General features: G+C 42.6%; 1 protein-coding gene across 2 annotated transcripts in view; it reads right to left on the bottom strand.

Moving 5' to 3' along the window:
- Positions 1–11233: 11233 nt before the first annotated feature.
- The window catches only part of CTNND2 (catenin delta 2), a gene marked incomplete at its 5' end in the record, with an annotated part of 778908 nt that continues 777411 nt past the window's right edge, over positions 11234–12730 (bottom strand). For both annotated transcript variants that reach the window (XM_080933837.1, XM_080933838.1), the window contains one exon: positions 11234–12442. In XM_080933837.1, coding sequence (XP_080789963.1) covers positions 12182–12442 — 261 coding nt within the window. In that variant the 3' untranslated portion in view covers positions 11234–12181. The remainder of the gene's footprint in view (positions 12443–12730) is intronic.

Genomic DNA, 12730 nt, shown 5'->3' with positions numbered 1-12730 from the left:
ATGGTCTTTCCACGTTATGTGGCCATTGCAATGCTCTTACTACATAATGTGGCCACTGTGATGAACAACTCTTAGAGAAATTAAGCAGGTGAGGCCCACTTGGTTTCTTTGTGGCATATTTGACATGAGCAATAATAGTCCTCACAGATAAAATTGGCTCTAAATGTCACCCCAGTCTGCATGCCCCTGAGTGGGCAGTTTGTTCTCAGTCACAAGATTGCTTTAGAGTACATGTCATGTCACTGCAGTCATGGATGAAGGTACAAAGGGCAGGACAGGATGAAATCTAAGTGTGGGCGAAACTATCAAGTGCATAGATGGAAGAAGAGAGGCTCTTGCTAAGACCAGTTTATATGTGGGGAAACAAACACAATGTGAAGTCAAACCGAGAGCGACCTAGAACTGTAACAGATTGGGGTGTAGGTTGCAGAAGAAATGGGCTGAATCAGACAAGAAACAAGTCCCAACAGACTGCTCCTGATAGAGAGTGTAGAGGCAGCTGGAATATTAGGATCTGTCTTGCTGTTTACTTTGTTAATTGGTCAGAGAAACTAGTGTGCATCGATGGAAAATACTGACTACATGTCACAGATCCTGTGGACCATAGGGCAGCTCTAGTGCAACTCAACTGTAAGAGTCCCAAGTCCAGTATTACTCTCTTAATCCTATCACTTACTCTGTGACTCTGCATGTGCATGAGTGCGTGTGTGCATGTGTGTGTGTACATATGCACATATGCATATGTATGCATATGGAAAACTCAAGTTTATGTCAGGTATATTCCTTCATTGCTGCCATCTTTCTTGAGGCATGAACTCTCACTGAAACTATAGCTCGCCAATTATAGGCAGCTCACACTGGGTCTTCTGTACACTGGGACTAGAGGCAGCTACCATGTTTACCTGACTTTTATGTGGGTTCTGGGGACCCGAATTCTGGTCCTCACTTTGTTCGGTAAGTACTTTATCCACTGAGCCATTGCTTCAGTGCTCTGGGCAAGCTGTTTAATCTCTCTGAGCCTCTCTTTCCTGCCTAGAAGATCAGAAAGATCAAAGATATTCCTTAGGAGTTGTTCTAAAAATCCTATTTAAGAAATGCACAGCAAAGCCTCTGGTATGGTACTTTGCACTTGATGATTTTCTTAAAAGCATAGTTTGTGTCTTGAGAGGTTTCCATTCTTCCATACATAAGGATTCATTCAGGGATGAGCATATGACCTGACAATAATGAGATATCCAAGTGTTTTGCTGAGGCTTCTTGGGTTTATTTTGACTTAATGGATCCGAGTCTAAGAGCACACACTACTTGGAGATCTTACTACCTCTGAATTTGGAGATGAAAACCTAGACAGCTGGAGACAGAGCTGGAGATAAACAAGCCCAGGGTGACTTTGGTCCCTGAGTCTGGCCAAGCCCAAAGTTTAATAATTTCTGGACTTTTCATTTACATCTGTCATTTAATTCTATTTTGTTTCTAGCAATCTGGGTCAGGGTTCCTGTTACATGCAAGAAAAGAATCGTGACAGCTGCAGTGCTCCGGAGAGATGCCCTCACATCTGTACAGCCTCATTGTCACTGTGTAATGCCAACTTCCAACCTGGCAGTTCTGTTTACTTTCTTCCATGCGTGGAGCCACTGAGAGCAAAGATTTTCCTAATTATCTGCCTCTTCTTAGATCCCAGGACAGCTGCTTTTCATACTTCGAAGAGATGCTCTAACCTGAATTGTGTTCTACATAGTTTTCTGGGTTTTTTTTTTTTTTTTTTTTTTTTTTTTTTTTTTTTTTGGCAGCTATCAGCTTGGAGGCTGGAGGCGGTGCCTTAAATGCCCTCTTTGGGTATCCTGAGAGCTTTATCAACAATGAATAACAAAAATGTCTTCAAGCCAATTGTAGCATCTGACCTGCAGGTGCCAGCATGGAGCCCCAGTCCAAACAGAAGCGGCAAGTGCTCAGTCAGTGTGGATTCATGGGAGGTTTTCCTTCTCTTCCCAGTGTCCCTTCTCTGCCATCACCTAATTGCTAATGAGCTTTGCTGAATCTTGCTAAAGATTGGGTTAAGCCTGAAGGGAAATAACATCATGTTGTCTGTCACACCCATGGTGAACATAGCTGTTGCTATCACTGCTGCTGGGTCTGTGAGGAACCTAAGACTGAAGGTCTGGGTTACTGCAGGGAGAACCTCAAGATCCAATACGTTTCAGTGGATGTCAGTTATTTAGTGTTCTTTCCATAGGACTCCTTACTTCCAGTGCCACACAATTGACTTGCAAAAGCAGGAACAGTCTGTATGCCAAACTCACTTTGGGCATTGAGGTTGATGGCCTTGCTTTGTAAAGACTGTTGTTATTAGAATTGTTAGGATTCTGTAAACCCCACCCCTCAGTTACCTAGCAACAGCCAGGTATACCCCACCCCTCAATTACCCAGCAGTAGCCAGGTATGCTCCTCCCCAGTGACCTGACACTATAAAAGGAGCTGCTTGACCCCTCCTCTCTCTCTTGCTCTTGCGCTCTTGCCTCCTGGCTCTCTTGCTCTCCCAACCTATCCCTCCTCTTCCCCTTCCCTTCCGCCCTCTCTTTCCACATGCTCATGGAAGGCCTCTACTCCTCTATTCCTCTTCCCCCCTCTCTCTGCCTCTACCACCCTCTTAACTCTCCCATGACCGGAATAAACTCTATTCTGTACTATACCATTGTGTGGCTGGTCCCTCAGAGGGAAGGGATTCCCAACATGGACCCCCCAAAGGCATTCCCCTTACCCCCAGGCCTTGGTGCACCTCCATGGGCCATATGCCCCCCACTGTCTTCATCCTTCCCCTAACATTGGTGCCGAGACTGGGAACGTCATCTTTTCACAACATTGGTGCCCTGTGACTTTTCCTTTCAGTGACTTCTCCTTTCGTTGGTGCCCCGTCATCTTTTCCTTACAAGGATGGTTTCACTTGTGTTAAATCAGAGCAAAGTAAATTAGTCAATCAATCAATCAATCAATCAATAAATCAGTCTGTCAGTCAATTAGCTAGTCAATCAAGCAACCAACCAACCAGTCAATCAGAGGAAAGAAGAAAGAAAGAAAGACAGGAAGGGAAAGAGGAGGAGGAAGAGAGAGGAGAGACAGAGATAGAGAGACAGAGTAAGAAAGAGGGCATCTCTGGCACAAAGGGTTTTGTCACAATCATAACTTGCACCAGGAACCACCAACCATATGTGCAGATGGGGAAAAGCTTATGAGGTCTTAATCTTATGTAAAGAACTACAGAAAACTAAGGCATGTTGAAAGGGGAGAAATGGTCTTCCCAAATTGTGTATGTATACATATGTATTGATATATGCACATATGAATATATTCATACACATATATACTCATATATGTGTATATATTCATAAATAAACAAATATAGCTTTCTCGGTCTGTATACTGTTACTTGTATGTACACTTCCATGGCTGACCAATTTTCATTGGATAACTTACTGGGCTGCTCTTCCCTGAGAAGACTGCTTCCCCCACTTTTGACATGCCTTAGTTGTCTCTAGTTCTTCGTATAGCATTGTGACCCCATTAGCTGTGATTATTTATATTGATGTCATCCTTGTTTAGGTCATGTTTGGATAGTCATGTTTGTGAGACTTTGTGAGTATAGGCTTCTGACTTTTATAAGAGACAACCACACAGAAAACTCTGCCTTTTACAACCTTCCTATCCATTCTTGTACAATGCTCTTCAAGCCTTGGGGGGCAGACATTGCATTGTAGGTACATAAGCTGGGATTAGGCTCCAAAATTCTGCATTTTGATTGATTGTAACTTTCTGTAATGATCCCTGTGTGTTGCAAAGAGAGATTTTCTTAATGAGGAAGGAGGGTTACACTTCTCTTGAGTACAAGGAGAAATGTTTAGAATGTAGGTAAGGATTATGTTGGTTTAGTAAAGTGAAGGTTTTCCTCCCAGATTCATGATTTCAGTCACCCTAGGTTGTTTTCCAGGACCTGACATGCCTTTCATGTTGTTGAGCTGGTCTTAAGTCCTATTAGAGAGTTGTTAGTTAACGTTAAGACATGCAAGCCATTATCACATGCTTAGGGTTATTGTTCCATGCTGGCTATTGTGGTTCATCAAACCATAGCTGGGTTATTTGCTTATCTAATTTGGAAGCTTGCATAGCACTTTCTGGTATCATAAAGGATAGTTTGTGTGGAGGTTTTCAGGCCTATTCTAGCTCAGGACCCTTTAGGCCCTGTGTCTGAAGTGCATCATGAATTCAGCAATAGAGACCTTCTGTCTTAGTTAGGGTCTTACTGCTGTGAACAGACACCATGACCAAGACAATTCTCATAAGGACAGCATTTAATTGGGGCTGGCTTACAGGTTCAGAGGTTCAGTCCCTTATTGTAAAGACAAGAGCATGACAGCATCCAGGCATGAATGGTGCAGGCAGAGCTGAGAGTTCTACATCTTCATCCAAAGGAAGCCAGGAACAGACTGAGCATCCTCAGGCAGCTATGGTGAGGGTCTTAAAGCCCAAACTCACAGAGACACACCTACTTCAACAAGGCCACATCTCCAAATAGTGCCACTCCCTGGGCCAAACATATGCAAACTATCACACCTTCCATCTTTGGGGGCAACCAAGAGCAATAGTAATGGTCTTCAATGTTTTGGGAGTTTCTTGAATAACTCATACCAATAATTCAAAAGAGGATTTCTTGTACCTGGTGTTGGTTTTGTTGTTAGGTGGTGTTTGGCTCTTGGATGAGGCATTAAAAGCCCAGAAGTGAAATTTTCATTTAAACTATATATGTATATTTATAAACAAACACATATAAATTGTTTTAGGTAAAGATGATCCTCTTAGGACTGCTTTTATTTTGTCCCATAGATTTTTGTATGCCACACCTTTATTTTCATTAAATTCTAAGAATTACAAAAAAGAGAAACAAACAAAAAACAAACAAACAAACAAAAAAACAAAACAAAACTCTTCTGGTTTCAGAAATAACTAACACTAAATACCTTTGGAAAAAGTAATAAGAAAACTTAGTACTGTAAAAGCTGTCAATATACATACACATATATAAATAGAGTTTTAATTCAGTTACCCTAAACAAGATGACAGTGCCCCCGATAGACACTACAGGTTAACGAATAAAAATCCCAGTGTCAGAAATGGGTTACCTCTTTTGAAATTATTGACCAGTGAGGTATCATAGGCCACCAGGCAATCCAGGCTGTTGCCAACATTATTAGTTATCCTTCAGCACTGATAGATAACAAGACCCTATTGATGAGGTCATCACGTACGTGATAGAATGTGTAGAAGACAAGTTGGTATTAACTGGAAGCTTAATTCATACTAAGTAGCTCTACAGTGCTAGAAGTGTCTATATTCTGTGCCACAGGAAGAAAGTAACCATCAATCATCTAGTTGTAGAACTCTACAAGCAGTCACAGTGATTGGCCTGGTAGACGTGCCAGCCAGTACAATGATGAAATGAGTGTCCTAGGAGTAGCTAACAACCTTCTAATAGTATTTAAGGCCCACTCCTCAAGATGACACTCATACTTCACATTATTATTTGGCTCAAGACATGGCATAAGCCCTAGGGCAGTGGTTCTCAACTTGTCTGGTACTTGAGAACTTTTAATATAGTTTCCCATGTTGTGATGAGTCTCTGCCATAAGATTATTTTATTGCTATTTCATAATGGTAATGTTGCACTGTTTTAATCATAACGTAAAATATCTGATATATAGGATATCTAATAAGTGACCCCTCTGAAAGTGTCATTTGACTCCAAATGAGTCATGCCCCACAAGTGGAGAACCACTACCTTCAGAGCCAACCTACCACAACTATTTTGCTAACAAGATACAATACTAAGCCACCCTCTCATGCTTGATTGCAATACTCTCAACCTCTTCATAGAAGCGTCTTCCTGCAGTCGATAAATGATAGTTAACACAGAGATTTACAACTTTTCCTGTGTAGAGAATGGGAGGCTATGGAGTACTCAGCTTCAAATGACAAACTTCAATCCCTCTACTCACAAGGCTCAGGGTCATTATGAAAAAGGGGCAGAAAGGTTTTAAGTGTCAGAGCCAATGAATGATTATAAGGACATGGTATTTTCTGGATACAACAGGGCATGTGCTCTTATGAACTCATAGAGGTTGTGAAAGCATGCACAAGTCCTGCCCAAACTCAAGCCGGATCAAATCTCAGCATGGGTAAAGTCCTACCCATAGCTGAGGAGGTATTAGTAATTACTAAGTGCTGGGAGAGGAAGAGCCGACTTTCTTTAAGCACGTGGTTCCCCTGGTAAGTTGACTGTATGGATAGTAATACATCAAAGAGTATTTGGGTAAAAATATTAGACTTGATGAGTTTTATAAAAATATAGAGGATACAGAATTGGGTGGGCAGCTAATGAGGGTATGATCAAAATGTATTGTATGAAATCCCCAAAGAACTAAAAAAGTAAGCCAACGGTATTATATCAGTTCTTTCATTAATGGCAGGATACTCAGGTAGTAGACACATAGTTTTACCAATACATGATTTGCATATCATTTGCATGAAGATCTGTATGATTGAACTGTGTGGTTATTTGAATTCAATTATGAGCATAAAGATTCTTTGCAGCCATTGGGAATGGTCTCTTGCTTTTCTCTTGAATGCATGCATAGGGGAAGCTATGGCAACAGTGAGGACATGTTCCAGCCAAGAACTTCTTGCCATACAGTGAAGCATGGGCTCTGTCAAGAGACAGAGGAGATGGATGTGAAGGGTGGGAATCTGGATATCCATGGCAACAGCAGCCAGGATGGCAGTCACCGTGATGCAGGGTGCAGTGTCAACTGTCTCTGTTGAGGAAGCCTGTAGAATGATCTCTAACCCTAAGCAGCTAAGGACTGAACTTGCTCCCACAGCTACATACAGAAGCTGTGGTGCTAAGGGAAGGGTGGATCCTGGTCACACTTTTGTCTCCATATGGCTTTTGTGCTTGGCAAAGTGCTAATCATATACCAAGCTAAAACATCCCAGTTTTGTGACTATGAAATTCGCTAGCTATGTAACACCCCCAAAAGCAATATGACAATATCAAATGTATTTCTTTTTTAAAAGCGTGTCAGGATCTCCTAAGGAGCCACCTGATAGTAAGGAGAACAATGGTTAAAATGTCCTCAAGCTTAAAACAAAGAAGACTGGAGGGGTTGTCAAACCGTCAGAGTGAGAATTAGCTTTGCTCCAGGGTTTGCCAGTTTCCTCAGTTATCCCAAAATGGATCTCTGTCCACTTTTGATTGCCTCTGGCCAGTGTTTGTCACACAACTTGCCTGCTTTAGAACCCACTCTCCAAGGTCCCACATGCCCTGCAAAGACTGTTTCTCATCCATCTTCCTCCTCGTTATCCATTGCACCTGTTGGGGAGATTGCAACTTCCCTCTTATGAAAGTCCCTTCTCCCCTGATTTTGACAGTAGTGTAATGCTCTGTGCTTTTTCCTTCAGCCTCCTCCTTGAAGCACATGACTTTTCCCAGGACGTTCACCATTCGAGGACTCTCTCCACATACTTTAAGCAAATGTATTTTCCACCCATACCAGTTTCTCAGCTCTCCACCCTAGGGAGGTGATGCTCAGCTTTGTGTCATATCACAGAGTCTCTGTTTCCAATGGCCTCTTCGGCATTCCTCTTGGATCTACCATCACCATTGGTGATCCAAGTATTCAAAGACAATTGAATTTTATTTGCTGTAAATTGATCTTTTTTTAAGCCCTAAGGATAGGTCTTATATTGCTGGACTTTTGGAAAATCAGACCCACATCTTCAGAAGGGTGTTTAGGTGCCTCCATCAATCACTTGGCAGCCACTGCTACTGATTTATATAAATCATATTTCACATGAGTTTTTTTCTTTACTGGGCACTGAGTCCAGATCCTCATGCATAGAGGTTAAGTGGTTTGCCACTGAACAAGATCACATTTACTTTCAAACAGCATATCGCTAAATTGCTCAGGCTAGCCTTGAGCTTGTGATTTTCCTTTGTCAGCTTCCCAAGTATCTGGGATTACAGGCCTGGTGGCCCTGAAGTAGGAAAGTTCTATATGCAGTGAGAGGCATGCATCTCTACAACTTGGAGTGTTTCAGCTGCAGTTCATGTACCAGCAAGGGGGCTTGTTCTTTTTTCTTGGTAAGGCCAAGAATAGCCCAGGACATAGCTCCACTTGGTTTTACAGGGTACAGAGGAAACTGTGTGGAGACTGCCCACAGAGCCTTCTCTGCAGTATAACCAGTAAGACCCTGGCTCGAGATGCACACCAGCAACAGCCTTAAACCCGAACGAAGCCTTAGCAACTCAGGGTCTAGTACTCTTGTTAGTCTGTTTGTGCGGGAACTTACGGATAAGCGAGACTCAGTCATGTTCAGGTTTTCAGATGTGGTCAGGCATGCACTCTCTAACATGAGCACAGTTTGGGTGCAATTTGTTCTCCAAACCCAGACAGGAGAACTAGTTGAGTGGTCACCAAAAGAATGACAAGCAGAGACCATGAGCAGCTTGGAGACACGGGATGTTTGCCTCAAAGCTGGGTAATGGCTGCTAGTTTTAGGGATTGAGAATGTGGAGAGCAGAGTTAGAGGAATGCACTTCCCCAACCAGTGATTTACAATATACATCCTGGGTTTCCCAGAAAGCAGACTTACTTTCCTCTTTGGTCATATGGAAGATACAGCATGGCCTTCCATTGGGTAGTAAAGCGAGCTGGTAATGCTCACCTCCTGTTAATAGACTAGCCATGAAATCCTCTGAATCGCAGAGTGTCTCTACTAGCCTGGGGTTTATTGCTAAAACCAATGGCTTCTCAGGCAAGGCTGTGTTATATTTCCTCTACCCATGTGACAGCACCTAATTTCACCTCTATCATGTGACAGGGATTTTTTTCCTGCAGAGGCAGAATTCCCAGGAACCAGGGGCCAGCACCATATAGCCAAGGGGAGCTGAGGTAAGATAATCAAGACTTAAAATACACAAAGCTTTGTGGTAATTTGTTTTGCTGCAGTTTAAACTCTGTCTTTCCATTTTAAAATGACATTTCCTACTATATCTTACTAGAACAAAAGGGGTTGTAATTGGTCAGGCTTCACCTAGATTGCCATATTTGATGTGCTCTCACGGGTTACCATAGTTCTTATAACTGTGATGTTTTATTGCTAAACCATGATTGTTATGTAAGGGTCAAAGTACTGAGTAACATTACAGCTGATCCAATATTGAAAAATCTTAGTACACAGGCTAAGATTAACCACAACAGTGCCAAGTGCTACTAAGCTTCTGTTGGTGATATCCTCAAGTGGAAAAGGATTTCTATGTTTTCATGCATATGGTCTGGATTTTACCTATGAAGTTCATGGAGTATACTTATTTTCTATTATAAGCATTGAATAGAAAAGAAAATATTGGGGGGGGGGGTTCGTATGGATTCCTCTGAAAACCACCATTCTCTTCTCAGTAGAAATCCAGATTATAGAGGCTACTGAAGAACCGACATCAACACGATGAAAGCAAAATCAAAGAAGGGTCCTGTGCCACCTTGATATTTTATCCAGTGTGTGCCTTGTTACAAACCATGATTCAGCTGCACATCAACTCTTGCCAAGGGAGTTCATGGGGGCTTGGGCTACATCACAAATAGGTGAAGCCTTTCCAGGTGCTTACTATCCACTCATCCACCCAGTCTCTCCTTTCTTCTGCTATCGCTGATCATCTTTCTTTCCCTCCCAGTCTACAAGACGCAAGATTCCTCTTGTATCTCTGCATGTACATATGTAAAAAGAAAAAGGGGGAAATGGTTCCCTTAAATAACTTTGATCACCCTAAATCTTCTTTTGCACCTCTCCCTCTGGTGCAAGGGGAGCCTTCCTGAACCAGGTAATCACAGTCTGGTGTAATGCTCTCTCACAGATCCTTCCATAGCAGAGACACCCTTGATCTCAGAGACCAGCTGCTGTGAGCCACATAATTGATTCAGAATTGTAAAGAAAGTAACAAGTTCTTCCTGGAGGAAGGGGATCCTCAACACGTGTGTTCATTTCCCTCTGCTCTGCTTGGGTGGAGAACTGAAGAGAGTAAGTCAGCCATTAGGCTACAGTGATGCTCCGTTCTCTGCTTTGATAAATGTGACTATTTCATCTCATGACACAGGCAAGCCAAGTGTCCTCGCCCTTGACGCTACTTATTTATCTTTCTGAATGGATGGAAGTACACTTCTCTGAGGAAACGCAGAGAGTCCTTAAGACATAAAACAACATGGTATGCAATTTATAGGACGATCCACATGTAAGGCTGCTGTCTGCAGCTCTTCTCTGGAAGTTGACTTTTTTATTTCTCCAAACTCTGCACAAGTAAAGTATATTTGGATCACGGTTCACTTTGAGAAAACCATTATTTACAGACTGAATAAAACCATTGCTTTTAGCTGAATTAAACTATGTAGAGAAAGGGGCGGGGCAAGTTTTCAAGGAAGATGGCAGCCAATTTCTTTCGTTATTTATTTTTTTTATTTTTTTTCCATGAACAGTTAACATTTGCCAGGCACCTCTTGGCCTCAGTCACTTGCATCTAATGAGCAAAGCTAATTTACCCACAGCCCACGTTCTCTGAAATGGTTAGCCTTATTTCTTAGCTCTGTTAACCACTAGTCTAACGTTAGCTTCGAGTTCAGTTTTATTCATCTAGCCCATAATTGTCTACTGCTCCCTGCCACATAAACAAAAAACAGCTGGAGAAGGAATAAGGTGAGCAGTTTACATCTTCTATGGATACTTCAAGTAATTGGCCCCAAAGGGAAACTACCAAGTTGACCATGGGTTAGCATGTTCTGAGGGCAAAAAGTATGGAAGGGGTTGACCTGTAGAAAGGGTTGGCGTCCAAGAATGTGTGATCGTGTGAGAATCCTACTTTACCTCAGCTGGCTTAAGATCCTGAGCCACTAGATGGTGAGAAGAGCAGTTACATTACAAGAGGGACAGACGTATGCACACGGATGCTGGAGAAACGAAGGCAGGTACACAATGGACAGCGAATGGAACTGCTTCTATCCAAATACAACCCCACACAGGTCAGCTTTGCACATACACCGACACACACGCACCCACACACGCACAGACACACGAGCAAAGAATGTGTATTTTATAAGATTGATCCATGGAAATAGACATTCTTAGCAAGGATGGATGACAGATCAATTGTAATTTATTTTCTTTCAACACTGTATCATCATAAAGAAAACTGGTATAAATGAAAAAAGAATCTATTTCAAATATCTACATCTAAAATTTTAGGCAGTGAAAAAGCATTTTGTTGACAAGGGATGTGGAATGATGTGTTAGCTTAGGAGGGACTGCTGGATGCCGCGTTTAGTTGCCACAAACAAATCACATATCAGAACGAACAATACTGCTAAATATTCCTTTTTTTTTCCTGTTTTTTTTTTTCTCCTTTTTTTGTTAAAACATACTGGGAGAGAGAAAAGAAAAGAAAACTGGAAACCCATACATCTTCCAAAAGTTTGAAGTTGAAGCAATATTTAGAACCATGGATGAGGAAACACAGTGGCATTGGTGTAATATACACAATGCACGCTTCGTCTTTAATCTGTAATGTACATCAAATACTTTACAACAATGCATTAACAAAAGGCAAGAGACGTCTTGCTGTACAGAGGAACCCCAATGCAACTTGAAGCCTAGAGTCACACGGATGAAGAGAGTAAACAAAGCGTGAGAAGCCGTCCCCATAGTGTGTAAACTATTCCGCCTTGTGCTTAGCGATAACCTCCACGCCCACCACCCTGACTGTCTCCTCTCTCCTTCCTCCGGCCGCACGGACTATAAAGCACTTTCCGAACGCTATAGTTCAAACTAGAAAGGTGTTGAATATATGCTCACAGTTAGGATTGCGTTGAGCTTCCTAGCAATTCCCCAGTTAACCCTCGATTCGTTTTAGCTTCCTAAAATAGATCTGAGTATTTCTCTCTGGTTATCACAGCCTTCCTAAGGAACAGGCTTTAACAAACTGAATTTGCAGGGAAAGAAAAGAAAAGGAAAAGAAAAGGAAAGAGACAGAATGTCCTGTGGTGTACGCATGCACATGCACTGTCCCCGGAGTGCCTCGTGTCCTGGCTCCTCACACCCAGGAGTCGGGCGAGGCCGGGTAGTGGCTCGTTTCATAGTTCAGTTCGCTGTAAGGACGAGCGGCCGAGTAGAAGTCAACATAGTTGCCGGTGGACTTGAGGCCCAGATGCATGGTGTACTCGCTAGCAGGAGGGCGGTGATGGACCTGGTCCTCAAAGAAGGACTCATCGTAATTTCGTGTGGAATTCTGAAAGGGCTGGTAGGTCTCGTAGTCTTTCCTGCTGGGCTCCTGGGGGACAGGCTGTGTGGAAACCTGGCAGAGAGAAAGTGTCACGGGCAGGTTAGTTGGTTCCCAGAGCCGCCCTCTGTCCCCAGGTCACTCTGAATAGAAAGGAGTGGAGCCTACCCCCAGCTCTCTGCACACACACTACCCTCCGCTGTATTCCTTCCATATTATTTGACTTTTTATTTTCAATTTCACGTCTTAGGGGTGCAGTCTGGTAGTTTGATACTGGTATTCAATGTGTTGAATAAATAGCATTTCAGCCTCCTTGACCAGGTCTTTTCGTTGTTGTTGTTGTTCTGGGAATGGTCGACTCCT

The sequence above is a fragment of the Micromys minutus genome, assembly GCF_963924665.1.
Source record: "Micromys minutus genome assembly, chromosome: 20".
NCBI classification, from domain to species: Eukaryota; Metazoa; Chordata; class Mammalia; order Rodentia; family Muridae; genus Micromys; species Micromys minutus.
This window is presented reverse-complemented; position numbering and strand designations above follow the sequence as displayed.